The following is a 21,235-nucleotide window of genomic DNA, read 5'->3' on the forward strand; positions in this document are numbered from 1 at the left end:
GTAATTTATAATTGAGTGTTTTTTGAAGTTATCGGTGCCTGCAGGTATTTAACAAACGTCGAGGCGAGGCTCCTGAAACTCTTGAACCTGATTTACCTTTTATCATTTAACTGTGCAGAAACCTTCAGATAGCTCTTTCATTTTTTTGATCCGGAGCTAAACTGACAAGCTGCTGCAGCTAACTTCATATTTAACCTGGAAATGAGCGCTATCAATCATTAAACCCTTGCTCCTTTCATAATATCCAAGGTGCGACCTAGGAGGGCGTCTTGAGTTTATGACTGCTATAAATTCATAGTGTCAGTGGAGGAGCTGGAATTCAGTTTCTGTTATACCCCCCCTCCTTTTTCTGTTAAAGACTCATGTCAGAGCCTGATCACGCTGATGGAAGGAGACAGTGTGGGGGGGATTATAACTACTTGTATGTGCCGTCTCCCCTTCTCACACACTTAAGGATGGATTATGCATCACACAAGCTTGCCTTCAGCTTTCAGAAAACTACTCCTCCTCTTCCCTTCAGCCCTCCATATATGGTCTTCCTTCCTCCCCTCTCCTGCTTGCCCTCCGAAAGGTGTTTTTTTTCTTCTTCTTCTTTGTGTTTTCCTCGTGGCTGTGTGTCTGAGCTACACCTCTGGTCGATGAGATGAGTCATCATCATCGTCATCTAATTGCTCTCAAATTCAGACTGACCGCCAGGTTTCACCTCTCGAGCGACTGAGTTCTACTTTTTATAATCGCTCAAAAGGTTATTTCTGTCCAGGAGATGTAGGTGTGTGTTTTCTGGAAACCAATAACACATCAATGGAGCTTTATTGTGTAATGCTACAAGTACAACCAGGTCTTTATGTGTAGAAATACATCAAAATTAAGGAAGTTAGCAGAATAATTATGTTATGAACTGCAAAATATGTTCAGTAAAAGTTCATCCGTTAATAGCAAACCTGTGTTAGCTTCAGTTTATCCCCTTTATTCATATAGAAAATGTAATCCTGTTCAAATGCATGCGTTGACATAACCAACATGGTGCTTATAACATAATGAAATGAAAATGAAATTATTGATACACGTTAGGAGGAATAGTTAAATTTATTGGACAAAGGATGTTTGGGGCCACCGGGAATGAGGACAAAGAGGAAAACCACAAAGATTGTTGGTGGTTGGTGGGACAGAAGAGGATGTTAGGGATGGTGTGAGATGGAGACAGATGATCCAATCTGGCGACGCCTTAAGGGAGCAGCTGAAAAATAAAGAAGTGGTGACATAGGTCACTTGTTATTGGTGCATATTTATGATCTTTTATTGCAGGCCTTCTCAGGACACAACATCATATCTGATGTTGTGTTTTGGAAATTTAAAGGACAGTCCCTGGAAATATTCTCTTACTGTTGGGTCACACTTTGAGTACGCTCAGTCAGAGCTCTTAGATGACACGCTCCGTGTCATCGGGCGACATTCACCTTTATCTGCTTCCGGTGCTACTGCCAAGCTGACATTTAAAAAAATAAAATAAAATAAACAGATTTTTGTCAACCTTTGGATGCTGTGAGAACACGTGCGAACTCTCTCACAGATGGCTCGTGTTCACAAATGTCAACACGGTGAGGTGAACTGCACAGAGAAATGAATAACATTGCATAAGCGATGACGGCATGAGCAGGGATGGCCTCAGGTGTCCTGATCTCCACTGTTTTGTGTGTGGTCAGAAAATTGCCTGCGTGTAGGCACGAAACAAATTCCCAGTAGCTTCGAAATCCACTTTTCTTCTTTTGTTCAGGTTTTTGTAGGTGGCGTCTGTGTAGCTCGTAGTAAAACCGTCCTTTAATGGTTTTTCTATCTTGGTACACATTTGTTCTCAGCGAGTGTGTTGCATGGGGTGCAGGAGATGAAGCCAGGGAACGAGGCCAGACATCCACCCACACACACTCACACTCTCTCCAGTAGTAGTAGTAGTGCCTTTCTTCCACTTGCATCATTTATTCCTGCTTCAGCAAAGTAACGCAACAAAAATAGTCCTTTTCTGGATAAGGAACATGGAGAACTGAAAGTGTGAAAGTTCAATTTACAGGGAATTATGCAACAAATCTTTGAAAACAGTTACATTTTCCGCCTTTATTTGAAGCGCCATCTGACACAGCGTCACATGTGGTTTATTTCTCTCTTGCTGATGACCATGACCTACAGACTGTCAGCCATTGTTGCTTCATATTAAACAGCTGTCAGTGGCTGTTAGTGACCAACACAGGAAGTCAGATAGGATTTTACAGGTGTCATATTCCAGACTGGATCCTGCTAAACTCAACAAAAAGCCTCCTGAGATCTGTCAAAAACTGTAAGAATAATTTTAGGGTAAAAACAGTAGTGCAAAATGTAATAGTCCGTCCTCTCTTCTCTTTAGTTTAGTTTTCGGGGCATATGATAAAGAAACTGTGTTTGACCAAAATTTACTGACTGTCTTTTGACTCCTTTGCTAAATAGTAAATATCACTGAGCTATGAGCCATTAGATGGCCTCGGTGTGAGGTTCAGTAATAATATCTGTACTTCACAGAGTAAAGACGGAACAGAGAACTGTACAAATTTAGCTCAGACGATAATAGCAGCCTTATAAATTGGACACTAAAATGTCAGGTGCGTAACAGACTGAAGGACAACAATAGAGATGCAGAAAAAACTATATGCTATTTGTGTAAAATGTTAGATTTGGTTTAGTTTTTCTCTACAAAAATTGAGTCAATCTGCTGCTATTTTTCTTTGAAATCCTTTATTTATCAGGCAGACAGGTGTCCAAAACCCGATAATGTCAAATGAAAGAAAAAAACAAAACACTTTCACATTTACAAATTGTAAACAAAGAAATGTGTGGGTTTTTTACTTTATATAAAATAACTACTTCACTAGTCATTTCACACTTATGTTCTACAGCAGGGGTGCCCAATCCCAGTCCTCGAGAGCTACCGTCCTGCAGCTTTTAGATGCATCCTTGGTCCAACAAACCTGAATCAAATGAATGGCTTGTTATCAGGCCTTTGCCAAACTTGATGGCATGCTGAAGAGGTAATCAAACTATTTGATTCAGCTGTGTTGGAGTAGGGATGCATCTAAAAGCTGCAGGACGGTAGCTCTCGAGGACTGGGATTGGGCACCCCTGTTCTACAGCCTCAGTTTAAATAAAATTTCTACACCAAGACGTTTCAGTGCCAACCTCTTTTAATTATTGCTATACTATGTGAAAAGGTCACCGTGCTTCCTAGTAGGCAATAGCTTTGCCTTCCAGAAACGTCAGAGGGCTTATGCACAATATAATCTCCTACAAACCACAGGTATGGACAGCTTATCCTGTAGGAATTAAGCGCTACACAAGCAGCTGTCACAGCGTCATTCATGTGTGGATATGCCACACAGAAAGTCTGCAAAGGAGCCGTCAATCCACCTGTAGGCCGGTGTGTCATCGCGCTCTGTGAAAGTAGGAGCTGCTCCTCCTCTTTCAGACAAATGAGAGGGCCGCAGAGAGCTCGGCGGAAAGCCAAATGAGCTGTGGGCGAAGTCTATCAGGTTCCACAGGTGGAAACATCACCCGGCTCATTCAGGGGATGCGCAGCTAATCGTGAGGCAGAGGGACAGAACACCCGGCTAGAGGCAGGATGTTTTCAGGAAGACCTCTGAGCTGCAGCACTAACAATACTAATTGTAACCTTTGAGTTTGTGGTGTGCAGAAGGATGTCAGTGTAACCTTTTGACTGTCGTTGGTTTTTGTATTTTATGTTGATCCCATTGTTCTAAAAACTCTGTTGCAAAGCTGCTCCTCCACTCTTATTTGGAAGACATTACAACGAATTGTGGTTTGTGGTCAGACAGCTTCAGAGACAGCTGGAAAAACATAAGAACGAACTGTTAAATCTCTGGAAAAACGGTTAGAATTCTCTGTGTGAAGTTCTCATTAAACTGGTAGTAGCTGTCACACTTGTAACTTCCCTGATAGTCTTGCGTGTGTAGATTTCTGCTTTCCATATATTGTGTTGACAACTATTGGGTCCTGGCAGCGTCCCAAGTTGCTCTTGCCCACATGTAACGAACAACAGGTAGTTGTCCTTCCTGTTCTAATTCCTGGAAATAGTCTGTTTGCTTTGGGTGAGGGGAAGTTCACGGGTAAAACTTTGAGGAGGCACTCGCTTGCTATGAATTCTCCAGACTATTCCCTCCTCCACGCTCGGATATCACGCAGGCTTTGTGCAGGGATATTTGCATTTTCACATCTAACCTATGAAAAGGCTCAGCACTGGAGTCCACGTGTAAAAATGGTTGAGACGTTCTAGTACAGTCCGATCTTTGCCTGTATTTTGCGTTTTGGAGGTTGTTACTTTCCTTTAATCTGCTAGCACTATTATTTTTATCTAGTTTGTTGGATGCAGAGTCCAAAGTCCATGCTAGATTGTTTTATTTCCCTCCCACGGGAAAAAAACCCCCAGGTTAAAATGATTTACCTTAACTCTAATCTTTTCCTTATTACTTTCTCTTTCGTATCTTCATTACTTCTACACGTAAGCGCTATGCCCGCCTCACATATAGTTTGACACACCCTGGAAACGAAGAATGCTGCATGCCTCGCTTGCAGTTCTGGTCGTGCGGTTGAACTCTGGGGCTTTGTTAGCAACCGGCAGCTCCCAGAGGGTTGCGCCTCTACTCACAGAGTGACTCACCGAGTACCGCTGGCACATTTTGGCCAGGCCTGCTGAACAATTGGAGCAGAGTGGGAGATGATAGCTGAAACTAATCTTCTCAAATTAGTTAAAGGTTATTGAAAAGGTGTTTTTCTGTATTGAGAAAGATTGATTGTGATTTTAAACCCTAATCCTGCAACTGAAACATCAGAAAACAACAAAAAAAAATATTAGAAAGTACAGTGTGAAACTCGAGGTACATGTTTTGTTTTGTATCAAGTATCCCAAACTTGCAAAAAAGGAGATCATTTAAATGAAGTTGAACCATAAAACTCATACTCTGATGTCTCTATGAAATCTGTACTCATTATTGTTCAAAATACGAGACTTGGACGAAGGAAGTCCTGACTTCTTGCACACATAAACCCAAAACCAGATGGATTTGTGGGATTATCGTAACTTTAGATGAGATAAAACAAAGGTCTTGTTTTCCCTCAACTTCCTGAGAGGAAACGAGAAGAGTTTCAGCTGTGAGACCCAAAGCCTTCATGCAGCGCACTGGTGGAATTTAAGGTTTTGTTTGTGCACATTAAAGTTAATCCTGGTTATATCTTGAAAAGACAAAAGGGTTTAGCATAAGGATGAACATAAAAGCTGGCAGCGAGCTCCGGCTAGAGATAAGTGGGCAGTTCAGTCAAGGCTCCCGAAGCTATCTGACTCAATAACAAAAGTCTGCTCAGAGAGTTAATGTGCCACAGACTGGCGCTCTCCGAAGCTCTCGTGCTTTTGATTTAGTTTGTTTTGTGCGTCTCGACAGCCCTTGCCTGCCACAATGGCAAACACAGAAGGGTTTGTTTAGGAGTTTCTCTCTTAGTCAATACAGCGCAGGCTTCAAGGTTACTCTGAGGCAGACTGTCACCAACATGTTCTTTCTGTGTGGCCTGCAGGCCGGTCGCTGTCTCTTGGAAAAACACCACTCCGCTCTGCACCGGTGAGATTAAACCTGAGGGATTTGTACTCCTCACCGTCTGCCTGTCAGGAGTTGCGCGCAGAGTGACGAAGCATGTTGTGACGGCTGTCCTCGTGGTATCAGCTGGATGAATGAACGACTGTTTAATCTGGGCCTGAAAAGATTTAAGGACAGGGGAGAGAAAGAGGGGGCAATTAGAGGGAAGAGGGATTTAAGGGCTGATTGGTGGGTAGGTGGGTGGGTGTATTTCACCTGCAGTGGGGGGAATGTGTTTTCTACCCCCTAACACGATGTGACGGTTTTGCCTGCCAGTGAATTTAAGGTGATATTAAGAATGCCTGAGAGCAGCTGAGTGGACAGAAGGAGGAGATCAAATTTTAATGAAGTGATTGTGTTAAATTGCATGCTATACGCTCTTAAGCTGCTCCCCCGTGACTCCCCGACACAGCCCCGAAACGCTCTTTACCAGCATCTAGACTGTTATGCACATTTATGACGAACTCGTTTCAGAAGAAGTTTGTGGGGTGCGAGTTCCCACATGCACAGTTCAAGTTTACCCTCAAGGCTTTGCTTAATAGTAATGTTTACCCTATAGTGGCTTTAGTCAGGCTGCGGCTGTCCTGTGCAATGTTTTTTTTTTACTACTGATCTGCTAATTGCTTACTGTGTAAAGTGCTATAAAATGTCAAGGTCCAGTAGAAGTGCACAATTCCCCGCAGCCCACGGTGACGTCCTCAGATCACTTTGTTTGTCGGATTAAACATCTGTCCAAAGTAGTGCTTGTAACTATACGAGAGAAAATTGTTTGAATGGAAAATTGTACACATTTGGAACCATCAAGCATTTAGAAAAAACAATTTTTTGCTTTTTTAGCTCACTGGATTGAGCAGGATATATCACAAGGATAATGTAGAGTCCCGGGTTCAAATCTCACCTTAGGGTGACTATAGCTTAGTAGGTAGATCAGGTCAACTGCTAACTTAGAGGTTGGTAGTTTGATCCTGGAGTGTTCCAAGTGAGTAGAAATGCACAATATAAGAACCTGCTCAACTTTCCATTGATCTTTCTACCAGTTTTCCAGTCTTTTCTTTGTGCTCTTAGATAAATGCTTAAAAACTAATTTGTATCAATATCCAGATAATCATTTGCTGTAGTAAACATGTCGCTTGAAGCAGTCCTGTAGCAGAGTATTCTGTACTGTACCCAAATCTGTGGGTTATATTTCATTTCTTCTAGAAAGCTCTCGCTAGCCAAAGAAATTGTTTGGCAGAGAAGATGGATGAATTGAACCGGAGCTGTGTCTCACATCAGCCCCGCTGTTCACTGCTAATGTGCTGTCATGGAGCGACAGCCAGTTCGATTCGAGAGCGACCCGAGAGAGTCGGGCAGCGTTATCGCTCGTGGGGCCAAACACATGAATCTGTGGGAGCTTCTCTGTGACCGGGGAAGGAATTATCCTGACAGTCTGTGACTAGGCTCTTTTCGCCTGTCTGCCTCTCTGTGTGTCAGATGCATGGCCCGAGTTGGATGGGGCCTCGGGCTGTAAACCCCCACCACCCTTGCCTGCGCCTACATCACCCCCTGTCCAGAGCGGAGAGCCTGTCGCCTCCCATCTCCTCTCGCTTTACAGTTGTGGGACAGGCAGCGCTTTCTAAATCTGCGATGGCCACGAATACTGTAAATGATTTCACACCACACGAGATGCTGACTGGGCTCTCGAAGCCTCTAATCGATTGACCTCCTTTTACAGCCGGTTGTGGGTTTGTTAATTGGTCTCCAGCTCCCTGCTGACACAGTGACCCTAATGGAAGAGAATTACTGCTGTCTCGTCATGCATTAACCTCCCCCCTTTTTTTTCATCAACCCTCCCTCCATCCTCCATCTCAGGCCTAACCTCTGCCCCCCCCCCTCCTCTTTGCTGCTCACTCTCTGGTTTCACAGCAGCTGGTTAGATGGGGGGTGCACATGCACTCCCGCCCTGTCACATGTCCCTGTGCCTCTGGGAGCTGCAGTCAGGTGACACTGCCAAGCAAATTAAAACACCAAAAGGCATACACTTACTGTTTGCATACAATTGTCCCTTAATTAGTTTAAGCATAATGTGGCCGTGGTCGGGGTTATGAGAGGCTTCTGCACAGGTCAGATGAAGCTTCAGGGCTTTTGTGCAGAACACATTTCCCCTGCCTTTTTGTTTTCTTTGTAGTTTTAGGCGAAACCACTGCTGAAATTAGGACCAGTTATAGTGATTTCCAGCTCTGTATTTTTAATATTAGCTTCAGCTACAGTAGCTTTGCATAAATTACAGTTAAATAAATAATTTCATCCTGACCCCTTCACTTTTTTCATATGTAAGAAATTTGCTGTTTTAAGCTTTGGTCTGATTGGCTGACCTTCACAAATACAAGGTTTACATAGCAGGTGGGGGACACGTGTGTACTTGCGGAGGTCACCCCTTTTTGACAACACACAGAGAAAAGAGTAGAAAAGCTGTGTGAAAACAAACCGTTATAGCAATGTGAAGCCTGAGCATGATCGTGTGATCATGTTTATCATGAGCAGATTCACAAGGTGACATCTTTTAAATGGCCTGACTTTCAACAATAACATGTGTGACTCAAAAATAACAGGGAGGCTCCAGACAATCATAACATGGTTAAAATCTCAGGAGATGAGCCATGATTGCCTCCTTTTTTTTTTTTTGTCGGTTTAAGTTTGTGTGTGTAGAAGTGTCTGCTGTGCAGCTGTGAGCCTCGGCGCTGTATAGCAGCTCACCCCTAGTGGCTGCTGCCTCTATTATTTAGAAGTGTGAATATTTTATGACAACATCAGGGCTGGGAGTTTGGGAGACGGCTGCCCTAATGAGCCATGGCACTCACTCATTTGGACCTTAAACGGGCTGCTGAATGCACTTCTGTGGCGCCACAAAAACTGCACAGGGGGTATGTAGTAAAGTGGGTGTTCAAGTCTTATTTGGGGTTTTACTACTGCAGGGGAAAAATGCAGAAAATAGTCGTCTCACTGTTACGGGAGCAGATCGGCAAATCGTCCCGAGGATGAGCCTCGAGCATGAAGGCGAGGTTCAGTTTGTATACTGAGAAAAACTGAAGCCTGTTAAAACAAGAACTTTGTTATGTCGGCTGTGGTACTAGAGCAAAAAGAGAAATGGAAAAAGAAGCTAAACAGTGGGGTTCACAATCATTTCTTTATGTTTTAGAGAAAAACAGATGAAGCTCTACAGTGTAGTTTTGTCCTCTGCAGTCATATAAATCTGTGCAGACGTGTCCTCTGAGGGGTCAAACACAGAAGAGCCAATGTCATTAAAGTCAGCAGCTCACAGATCTGACATCACTGTGCATGAGAGTGCGTCACGCAGCATGATCAGTCAGAGAACTTTTCAGCTTTAAAGTGTATGTGAAGAGACAGAGAAGCACTAAGGGCAGAGCAACGCTGCTCTTTCAGACTATTATAGAAGAGCCTTTTAGCTCTGTCCAAGGGCCAGTGTGGTTTTAAAATGTCTGCTTTTAAACTTGTTTTCTCTGTCTTCTTTTCATTCAATACTAAACTTTTCTTTGTTTCTGTTTTTTTTTTTTTTTTTTTGTTGTTGTTGTTGCAGTGAGGGTGTCTTCAAGTGTCCGGAGGATCAGCTGCCCTTAGACTATGCCAAGGTACGACTGACACTCCTAATCCCAAACTAAAGCCAAACCCACACATGCAGGAGTATTTTTAAAAACACATTTTTCCCTCCTTAGTTGAAAAATCAGCACGGTAACAACATGAACCAAACCCACAACATTTGGAAGCCTCAACATTTGTTTTGTCCGCTGCCATGTTTTTTTTTTTTTGTTGTTTTTTTTTTGGTTCGTTTGTTTTTGAGGGGCAAATTAGCATATTTTAGACGAGAGGTTGGAGTTGCTAATTAATGCTAATTAGTGGATATATCTTGGACGGGCTATACCAAAGAGCAAGTCCCGATAATTTCCATTGAAAATGCTCCAAAAGGCAATAACAGCACAAACGCAGCTGAGTGGTTCACTTCACTGACTCCAATTAGCAGCTGTGGCCTAGCAAACACTGAGTGGTTACACTTCTGTCAATCAAACCAGCTACATCCCCTACTGCAGTATGTGAAAAAACAGACCCTGTTTAGTTGGTTTGAAGGAGGAAAATATCCATAGAGGTCAAATATATTTAGTTCTAGGTTGTAAACCTTTTTTAATTGATGTGAAGTGGGGTATTTTAACATGGGAGTCTACTGAGAACAAATGACCCCATAATGTAGTGGTTAATGCATTTGGTTTGTATGGTTCCGATCCCAGGGGCAGACACAAACCCAGGCTCGGGGGCATATGGTAGTCCAAGTGCTGGTCCCAAGTCTGGATAAATGGGATGGTTATGTAACAAAAAAAAAAAAAGCAGCACCTGGTATAAAATCTGTGTCAGATAAAAGGTGTGGATCCATCCACTCCGATGACCTCCTTTGGGAAATAAGGGAGCGACCAAAAATACCCTCTGCCAAAAGCCGATGGGGAATGACTTGCTTTGAGACATGGACAGCATAAAAGATGTTCTTGAAACCTCAGACTTTTGTGTCATGTGCAAACTGAACAACATTACCTAAGTTAAACAAAACACTTAACAGAACATGTTTAAACTCAGTTTCGCCTTGTTTATGGATGTCTGTACACTGGAAGTTTTCAAAGAGTTCTATTTGGCAAGGCCAAAGGTGATAATAGCCATGATACAGCTCACGGTGAGGTAACGTGAGTGTGCTAAAATGCTTGTGCGACCAAGCTGATGTGCACCAGATCAAAGAATTGACCATTTGTACAGAATTTCTACCACGTTAGCATCCAGATTTTAAGCAGATACATTAACTGTGATCACCCCTGTGGTTGAGAAATTTAGCACGCTAGCATTTGCCCAAAGCACTAAACACAGAGTACAGATAAGACTGGAGATGATCAATGTAACAACATGCCACTAGATGCTACAATAATTAAAATGCTAGCTTTGTAGCATTTTTGTTTTGTTTGCATTCATCTGCTTCAGGATGTAAATAAACTGGGCTACACTGGCCTGACTAGGAACGAATGCAAATCAGATGTCTGACGAGTACAAAGATTAGATAAAGATGGAGTCATGAATCCGGATGTAAATGCAAATTATCAGAAAAACTGCTTTAGGGTGATGGCTTTGACTTTATAATGGTGTGATAAAAGCTGAATTTTTGAAAGTAAGTTTGTAGATCCTTGTTTTAACTGAGAGTCAGAGACAGTGGAAAATCTATTAAAACTAGTACCACCCCACCCTCGCCTCTTTTAATACATCTCTTTATGTCCAGAAGAAATTTCAGCTGAACAATAAATGCAGTTAATCAGATTGTGCTCAGGGGGAAAAGATAATGACTAACTGTATTCAGAGTCGGCGGCTGGCTCTCACACACCCACACCCCCACTGCAAAATGAGAGACTGGAAGACAAGGATAAGGGGCAGGAAAGGATTATCTCCTTTTCAGTGCAGCGTTAGGTTTCAGTTGATAAGTCTCCCATGCAGTTTGTTAGCTTTACTCTTTATGATCTTGTTCTGTGTGCACAAAGCTCATTTAATCAAAGCCACTGGAAAAAGAAAAAGATGACTGCACTCAATAGAAGTTCATCATCGTTCAGATTTAATGAAAGCTGATACCGTCAGGCGGGGAGGAATAAGGTGATTTTTGTGACCTTAAAACTCATTAAAAAACGAAGGAAATTATCAGGGTTTAACCTCGAGCTGCAGCAGGCTCAGCGGGGCAGCAGTGCAGGTCTGCATGCTGTGCTCAGAGCGATGAAGGCGCCTGTAATAGCAGGGACTCCCCACGGGAAGGATGTGCTCATGGCACACCTGTCAGACGCTGTTATTTGCCAAGGCTCCCAGTCGCCTGTAAATTACCCCATCCTGGTGGTCCCTGTCAGGGTTGTTGTAACGCTCGCTGAACACTGTCCTTCGAAAACGTGCACAAACACAACCTTGCTCCCACAGAACAACAGTGTTGCAGTCATTAAAGGATTGCACTGTTTCTGCTGTAGCAGCAGTGCACGGCCAACAATTGCTGCAGCAGACAGAATAAACCCCCAACTTGGAGCTCCAAAGAGATTAAACCCCCCCCCCGATCTGCCTGCGACTAACTTATTAAAAGGTCATTATTGCCGTCCTCCTGCAAATTCCAAGACTGTAACAATGAGAGAGTGTTTCAGTGTGCTTTAGAGGACTTTTTTTCTGCTCTTTGTTTCTCCTCAGAGAATGTGATTATGGCACTGAAATCTCAACCGCTCCTTCAGTGTAAATGGAGTCGCTTTCTGTGGATGTCATTTCACTTCAGAGATGTACTTTAAAACACTTGAAAAGGCGTCTATCTCCTAACAAAGCTGCTGCAAACAATGAGAGAGACGACGAGGGTTTCCTTGCAGATCGTTTTCCAAATTAATTTTTAACTTGCTGGCGATGGCAGAGACACGTGAGCGCAGTCGGGCACTTTCTGGGAGCCGTTATTTGTTCGGAGGGCTGTTGTGACATTTTGAGGAAGTGGCTTTTCTTGTTTGATCAGTGCTCTGCCCGTGCTTCGTGTGACAGCACAAGGGATGGAGATGCAGCGAAAGAGCCGTAAATCCTCTGGACAGCGTACTGTAGGGAAGGATTTGGGGTGTTTGGGCAGAAAACTGACTCATCCCTATCGCTCTGTGACCAAGAATAAATAAATCTTTTCCTCTTTTCTCCCCTCTCTGACTCTTTCAGAGGTCCCATAAAACGACAGACTTACTCATTATCACTGCAGTGCTTGGCTTGAGTCACTGTGCTGCAGTCTGATGAGGGCTGCATTTACCCTTTTTGCAATATAAATCTCCAGTGTGTGTAACTGTGAGCAGCCACTGAGTGTCTGTATTCTGGTTTATGATTTCCCATTATTCACTTAACCAGTGTCTCATTTATCCCATATTTCCTACCCTCAAAGTAATGACAAAGCTTACAAATGTAGCAAAAACTTGTCAAAGCCACATGCATTTAACCAGTGGGGACACATCCTGGGATCTGCTACACCGACCTCCTCCTGCTTTTCTGTTTAGATCTACCCAGACCCAGAGCTGGAGCAGCAGATCTTGGCTCTGCCCATCCGATGCATCCACAGCGAGGAGGGCTGTCGCTGGACTGGCCAGATGAAGCAGCTGCAGGTAAGAAGCCATGCCCTCTGATACATGCCTCCTTCCTCCACTGCTGCACCCAGCATGTGGGGTGATTCTGATGACCTGTTTTGTGTCTCTCAGGGCCACTTCTCCACCTGCGCCTTCAATGTGATACCCTGCCCCAATCGCTGCTCAGTCAAGCTGACGCGCCGCGACTTGCCCGACCACCTGCAGCACGACTGCCCCAAGCGCAAGGTCAAGTGTGAGTTTTGTGGCAGCGAGTTCACCGGCGAAGCCTATGAGGTAAGCACTTCACACCTTTTTTTTTTTTTTTTAAAAAATCATTTTTATTATGGTTTCTCTTTCATTGTAAACAACTTCATGTGACGACACATGATTTCCATGGTTATATGAAAGGTGTCTTTGTTGAAAGCAGCAGGAAAAGTGAATGCACGTGTCAGAGCCCTCAGAGAGTCTAGGTCTATTTTGAAATAACACGTGAGTTGGCAGAAAGAAAGAATATATAACCGTGTCTTTCATGCTGAAAGTGTTTTCCACAGCTGAAGTAATTCAGGCTTCTCACTAGCACCTCTGTCATTACTGCCAGCCTCCCCCTCCTCTGTTTACTCTGCTTTCCCCTTTGCCCAGTATTACAGGAACATTAATACACTTTTGACCTTTACCAATAATCCTAATATCTAATGTAAGTATTTGTATGGATGTGCCTTTAAGCTGCTGAGATTAACAGTAGTACTCAGACAATTCATTTATTCACAAGACAAAAAAAAAAAGGTTGTTAAAGCTTCTACAAAGTTGGTTATACTTAGAAAATAACTAAATATCTTACCCTTGCAGCCTTGGACTCAAGACTCCTTCATTAGCACTGTTTCTCACATTGTTTAATGTTAGCTCGAGCTTGCCATTTACTCTTAGCAACTGCATTCAACTTGTCATTTATTAAATATGACTTATGTATCTATAATTCTATTTTTTCTATTTGTTAGCTTTTTGAAGCTATTCCATTTCATAGGTATTTTACAGCTACAGTTTAGCTAACAGCTTAAATTGTTTGTCTCTACTGTAGTGTAGTTATTAGCTAGCAACTGTTATCTATATATTTAAGTTAAACAATAAGTTTATATTTATAGATAGCTATTTTAAGTTTTTGTACAGTAAATTAAATATAGTTTGTTACTTTGTTTCTCTTAGCTAACAACTGTTAGCCGTGCATTTAAGCTAACAATTCCCTACAATGTGGTGTTAATTTTAAACAGTATTTTTAACAATTTAATGAGTTTATCCACATTAGAAGCGAAAGCTTGTTCCTACCACTTAAAGTTGATAATAACACTTAAGAGTTATCATCTTATAATTTTGTATATCTGTACATTTTATATATTTTTTCTCTGTTAATACTCTCCATATGTATATAGTGCTGCAGTGCTAACAGGCATGTTTGCACTGAGTAGGAGATGCTCTGTATCTCATTGTACAACTGTATAGTGACAATAAAGGCATTATTAGGGCAATCGTGGCTCAAAGAGTTGGCAGTTTGTCTTGTAACGCGAAGGTTGCTGGTTCAAGCCCCGGCTTGGACAGTCTCGGTCGTTGTGTCCTTGGGCAAGACACTTCACCCACCGCCTACTGGTGATGGCCAGAGGGGCCGATGGCGCAACATGGCAGCCTCGCTTCTGTCAGTCTGCCCCAGGGCAGCTGTGGCTACAACTGTAGCTGCCTCCACCAGTGTGTGAATGTGAGAGTGAATGAATAGTGGAATTGTACAGCACTTTGAGGGCCCCGAAAAGTGCTATATAAATGCAATCCATTATTATTATTATTATTATTATTATTATTATTATTATTATTATTATTATTATTATTATATTCTATCTTATAATTTTAGGTTATTATCTGAAAATGAGGAGTTATTTCTGAATGAGTTGAAATTTCAAGATGCATAAATTTGGAAAAAGTCAAAATTCTGACATGTGTAATGTGAAATTTTAAGTTTTGAAAGTTAGCAAAATGCCAAAACAAATGTTCAGTGGCAGAAACACTTTAATTTGAATTCTAAAAAAATGTTTGAATGGAAGACTGTTTTATTTAGGTCATTTTTTTGAACTAAATATACAGTTTTTATTTTTATTAAATTAATTCAGTTCAGTTCCCGTGGCTACTGGAAAAGTAGTGGTAATACATGGAACTAAATTGCCTCACAAATCTAACAATATAAAATGGGTAAAAAAAGGTTTTGCTTTCTGTGCTGGACACCATTAGATATAATTGGTGAACATTTTGTTATTAGATTAAGATCCAGTTAGATCCCCATGATTCGTTACTGAATAGAGTAGCTATTCATGGATCCAGGTGTGTTCATTGCTGCAATAACATTCAGTATAACCCAATTTTAACAGGCATTATTTTGTTAATTAAAATGCAGTTTAAATAAAAGACACCATCAAATATGCACACCTCCATGTCTGAATCATAGATTTATATCATAACCCCGATCTAATTTTTTATTTTTCTCATTCCAGAATCACCAGGGTGTATGTCCTCAAGAGAGCGTTTACTGCGAGAACAAGTGTGGGGCGAGGATGATGCGTCGCCTGCTGTCCCAACACAGCATGGCCGAGTGCCCCAAACGCACGCAGCCCTGCAAGTACTGCGGCAAGGAGTTCGTCTTCGACACAATCCAGGTCTGTTTCACATTAAGTTTATGACCAGATGCTGTGATTTTCCCCAAAAGGCTCCTTAATTTCTTTTTTAAATGTATTTATTTTTTATTAGTGAAATAATTATGTTTGGCAAGATGAAGTGCAGAGACACATTTTATCTTCTGTCTGTAATTCAGCCTATTGGAGCCCGATGGCAAAGAGAAAACCTGCTGTAGCTGAAGGATGTTTCCATTTATGGTGTCTCTGTCTTGTGGCAGCTGGATTTTTAGTGTGAAGCTGCTGTTTTTTCTTTCTGGGCTTTTGTTATGGGGAAGGCACCTCCTGCTGCACACATCTGGCCAGAGGCAGAGAAGTCAGTGTCACCCTCCCCCATGTGACAGGCCAAGATGTAATAATCCAATCTTGGTCATAGCACACACTAGAGTTGAAGAGCTTTTTCCGTTGTCACGTGATATTCAGAGCTTTTCTCAGTATTGCTCATTTAATTGGTTTACAAAGATAGGTGTTATCCTGCTTTCTCATGTCACCATCTAGTCTATAATGGGGTATCTCAAACAGCTGCTGATTTTACCATGACAACATACACTAATTTACAATAATATGCAATCTAATACGTCACATGAAGATATGGAAGACATTTTATAGACTGGTTTTAATGAAATCAGTTGATGAAATGATCAGCCGACATTTATAAAACGGATGAAAATGTATAAAAATGTTAATCACAATTAACCAGATCCACTGCTTTCCTTGGTTTGTTCAAAAACCATAATGTATTTACTATAACAAATAGCTTCATTTCTTTTCTTTTCTTTGAAGCTAAAATAAAAATAATTTTATGCTTTTTATGTCTGTAGCCTCATTTTTAAACCCAAGTGTATTTTGGGGGGTACTTTCAAGGGCTTCTTTTCCCCTGTACTGCTATTAATCTGAGCCTTGGTGTGCAGTCTGTGTTCTTACTGGTCATGCTGTCTGTCCTCTGCAGAACCATCAGTACCACTGCCCTCGCTTTCCTGTCCAGTGCCCAAACCAATGCGGCACACCCAACATTGCCCGAGAGGACCTGGCTAACCATATGAAGGACAACTGCGGTAGCGCCCTCGTTCTCTGCCCCTTTAAAGATGCCGGGTGCAAACACAGGGTAAGACCTGCATCATTTGACCTTAAGAGATGACTTGCCAAATGTTTTGCCTTTGTTGTCCAAGAAGGAAACTTCTGGTCCTTGGTAAATGTGTCCAAAATATTGCCTTTCCTCTTCTCAGACATGCACTGCTGTGGCTGTAGGGTCTATTTTAATGAGATCAACACTTCTACACTCTGACAGTGCATTTCTGTCTATTTATAAAACCCACATCAATCTGGAGAAATGTGGATATGCTCGAGGAAGAGTGACTGATGAGCACCAAACTCCAGCTTGGTGTTCTGTTAAGACTTAAAAAGCATCTGGAGAGCTTGACTTGTTCTATTTAAAGATGGCCTGATGGAAAGTACAAACACAAAAGCAGAGTGCAGATTCACTTTGCAGTCTGAGCATGCTCATCTTCATCATATTACTGTTTGTTTTATTATTAATTGATACACAGGAAGTTTTAAGTGTCCCCTACTGTATAAAACCTGGGAGAAATACTATAAATAACTAAGATTAGCACAAAAGCATTCTTTTACACTGATGGGAAGCCAATTTTTGTTTTTATAATCAGATTCCCCGTTCTCTGCAGTGCCCCAAACTGGCTATTGGTCGTCACCTGGAAGACACCACTAAGTCCCACCTGACCATGATGTGTAACCTGGTGGGTCGTCAGCGGCAGGAGATCCTGGAGCTGCGGAGGGAGATGGAGGAGTTGTCTGTAAGCCACGATGGCGTACTCATCTGGAAACTCAGTGACTACTCACGGAAACTCCAGGAGGCCAAACTCAGAAGTAACCATGAGTTCTTCAGCCCGCCCTTCTACACTCACCGCTATGGCTACAAGCTGCAGGTGTCAGCCTTCCTCAATGGTAACGGGAGTGGTGAGGGCTCTCACCTCTCTGTCTATATCCGCGTGCTGCCCGGAGAATATGACAACCTGCTGGAGTGGCCCTTCTCCTACAAGGTGACGTTTTCCATTCTGGACCAGAGCGACCCGTCGCTTTCAAAACCCCAGCACATCACGGAGACCTTCAACCCCGACCCCAACTGGAAGAACTTCCAGAAGCCCTGCAGCAGCCGTAACTCGCTGGACGAGAGCACGCTGGGCTTTGGTTACCCCAAGTTCATCTCGCACGAGGAGATCAAGAAGAGGAACTACATCCGGGACAACTGCATCTTCATCAAGGCTTCTATAGAGATTCCCCAGAAGATAATGGGTTGAGATGCAAACTTTGTTTTCTGTTTATGAAGGAGAAAGATTCGTTAAAGACTGGAACTGAAACTTAACCTTGAGAACTTATACAGACTTACCCTTTAGACCAGGGGTCCCCAATCCCGGTCCACGAGGGCCGGTGTCCCTGCAGGTTTTAGATCTCACCCTGGGTCAACACACCTGAATCACATGATTAGTTCTTTACCAGGCCTCTGGAGAATTTCAAGACATGTTGAGAAGGTAATTTATCCATTTAAATCAGCTGTGATGGATCAAGGACACATCTAAAACCTGCAGGGACACCGGCCCTCGTGGACTGGGATTGGGGACCCTTGCTTTAGACACTTTCTGCCCTTATAACTTCTCCACCACAGAGCTTGTAGTGAGTCTGTCTGGCTGTGCAAGTGGACTTGGAGGACCTTGATATATCAGAGAGGAGAAAGTGTTTTTCGTCTGCAGAGCCATCAATCTCTGTTGTTTCTTTTATTATTAATTTTTTTTTTTTTTTCAATTTCCGTTTGTTGACCTTTAATCACAGTCTACAACTGAAAGCCTTGGAAATCAAACAGTGCCTAAAGAGTTTATCTTAAGTTATGCTTTTGTTGTTTTTGTTTTTACCATACAAAAGATTATGGAACAGATATAAAATAAAGCTGAAGGGCTTCATTAGCCTCTACACTAAGAGTAGGAAAAAAGGAAAAAAAGAAGCTGTTTTAGAGATGTCCCATTTTTATCTGGGATGATCTAAAGAAGAGGGAGCAGAGGACTCAAGCTCAAGCCCAACTGCCTTTTGTACATGTGCTCATACAGTATATATGAACCCTGAATACACAGTAAGAACTGCTTGTGAGATTTGTGAACACACAAACAGGTCATTGTTCACGGGTGAGAAACTTCCAGCTCAAATATTGATCATTTTCATGTTTTAATGGAATAATGATTCAAGACTGTTCTGGATTTGAACTTCCTGGCTGGCTGTTCTGCATGGCTTTCCTCCAGGTGCTCCGGTGTCCTCTCACAGTCCAAAGACTTGCATGTTAGGTTAACTGGTGAGTTTAAATTGGCCGTAGTTATGAATGCAAGCATGAGTGGATCACAGTTTCTAGGTTAGCCTTTTGAACTACCAATCCAGCTTACTCAACTTGATTAGGCTTGAATAAGAAAATGAATTCTTTGGAAAAGATACAGCTGCTATAGCTCATAATCTTAGCGTGGCTAACAGCTAGCCTTCCTGCTAGCCTTCAAGCAACTGTAGCCAACAGTCATGTGGGGATTACTCAGCTGTGGATGGCTTTAGACAACACAGAGGAGTAGTCACTCATATTATACTTCTTTGAAGTCCACCTTAATGCCAGACAGTGTGGTGTCTTGTATGTATGGTGTACTGTAAAGTTGGACCAAGCTAGTCCTAGCATGCTCACAGAAACTGTAAACCACTCATACATCACTTTCTAATTGCTTTTCCTCTTGTTTCCTCTTGATAAGCTAACTACCTACCAGCTGTAACAAAAGATACGAGTGTTATCAACTGCTAGACTTAAACCACTGAAACAATAAATATCCAGCAAGCCGTTGAAACATTAACGTTATCTTCCCAGTCAGACCTGCTCATGTTGTTTCAGTGCAACAGTTGTTCAGTCAGATCGTCTCTTGCAAAGCAAGAACTATTGATCTGATTATCAAGAGCAGACAAATATGTCTGGATTTTGTTCATACAAACATTTGACTGATGACATATTTGGTTATGAAATGATTATGATCAGCTAACCACACAGCATCGAAGCTCATTAGGCCAACCACGGCCTCCAGTGCAACGGGTTAAGAATGATTGTTTTATTAAAAAAATGTTAAAAATATATTATGAAATGGTTCTTCTTCACAAACCTTTCAACACTATAAAGTCCAAAAAGGACATCCAGAACATCAAAGTCATGTCGACTGTACGACTTTCTCTTTCCATTGAGAAAAGATGGTGTGTCAAAGGTTTTTCAGCGTTGAGATGTTTGCTTTCAAAATCTCTCAAAAGCGTTTTTTTCACCTGCCAACAATGAAATTACAGGTCTGTCTCTTCTTCCCATCACAGGACCTCTCCATGACTTTGTATTTTTAGCTAGTTTGACCCCCCCGGTGTAAGTAGCTTCAACCAAACAAACACTTGTACTGACCCTTAGAGGCTTCATATCTACAGTGGAGTCCCAAATAAGATAAAAACAAACTCACCTTCTGTTGGTCTTCGGATGAGCAGAGCAAAGAGGTCAGCTGTCGGAGTACCTGTGCATTTAAAAAAAGAAGGAAAAGCCATGTGGCCTTTTTATACAGTATGTCTTCGCATGAGGGTTTTAGGGCTGAGCAGGGCGACATAAACACATGCATGCTTCATGTGCTACCACCGGGATCACATTTTTGTACTGTAACTTGTAAAATCCTCTCCTGTTGATGGCTGTTCTCTTTCTTTTGGAAAATTGGAAAGATGACAAATTGTCGAAAAGAATATTGTTTTTTACTTTTTTTGGTTTGTTTTTATATACAGAAATGTGAACACTGTTTTTAATATAACCTATAAAGACAATGAACACTTGGCTGTGAAGTGTGTTTTACGTAGCCTGGGCGTTGAGGGTATACTGCAGCTATTTTGAAAAGATGGCAAGATCGATGCATAATGCAACAATGGGGAGCGGCCCTGCGCTAAACATCACTCTCCATCACAGCACCATCCGAGGTGTGGAGGACTTTCTCGATGCAGTTCACTCACGATGTATGTGAATACTAATGTAAAAATGCAGAAGCACATTCTGTCTTTTTATGATTATACATGGAAAAATTTCCTGATTTCTTGTCATAATACCAGCTGATATTTTCCAGTGATTTAAAGAAGTGAAAAAATAAAACTTTTTGTAAGATTCTGTATTTTTAAAAGTACCTAGCTGTTTTATACAAACACCTTTCATTGGAGAGTCGGGGTGACTTTGGGAACTTTCAGACCCTTTCGTCTCTTGGACATTTGGAGAATTTGTTCGTCCGTGTGGTTTGAGCCTCACATATATTGTCTGTATTATTTCCTCTTAAAAGTATTTATTTTAAGGAGCCGTCGTGTGAGTTTGCACACGTGGCACAAATGTTTTAATATGTTGACTGATGAGTGCTTGTCAATTTCTTAACTGAAATAAAATACCATATATTATAATTGTTTTGTTTTATCTTTTGATTATATTTGTCCACTAAATTAAATCATCAGACATCATGTATACTGGTATGTTTGCAAATGTGACCTAGCACCCACCCACATCTTTACAAACTGTCAGTCAGTGACAGTGCCCTGACAAAAGTCAGTGATGCTTATTTTATATGTTTAGACCTTACTCACACAGGCCTAGAAATTGGTCAGAAAAACCTGGTAGCATCCAGTTACTAGGAAAAATGTGTATTCCCTG

The 21,235-nt window shown here is 41.9% G+C and overlaps 1 protein-coding gene across 1 annotated transcript in view; it reads left to right on the forward strand.

The window, feature by feature from the left end:
* The window catches only part of traf4a (tnf receptor-associated factor 4a), a 37,874-nt gene extending 16,886 nt beyond the window's left edge, over window positions 1-20,988 (forward strand). The window contains exons 2-7 of the mRNA XM_084951313.1: window positions 9,241-9,292; window positions 12,728-12,832; window positions 12,926-13,087; window positions 15,322-15,483; window positions 16,448-16,603; window positions 17,181-20,988. Coding sequence (XP_084807439.1) covers window positions 9,241-9,292; window positions 12,728-12,832; window positions 12,926-13,087; window positions 15,322-15,483; window positions 16,448-16,603; window positions 17,181-17,813 — 1,270 coding nt within the window. The 3' untranslated portion in view covers window positions 17,814-20,988. The remainder of the gene's footprint in view (window positions 1-9,240; window positions 9,293-12,727; window positions 12,833-12,925; window positions 13,088-15,321; window positions 15,484-16,447; window positions 16,604-17,180) is intronic.
* The last annotated feature ends 247 nt before the right edge of the window (window positions 20,989-21,235 follow it).

The sequence above is a fragment of the Perissodus microlepis genome, chromosome 14, assembly GCF_051167445.1.
Source record: "Perissodus microlepis isolate ML-2025 ecotype Zambia chromosome 14, ASM5116744v1, whole genome shotgun sequence".
NCBI classification, from domain to species: domain Eukaryota; kingdom Metazoa; phylum Chordata; class Actinopteri; order Cichliformes; family Cichlidae; genus Perissodus; species Perissodus microlepis.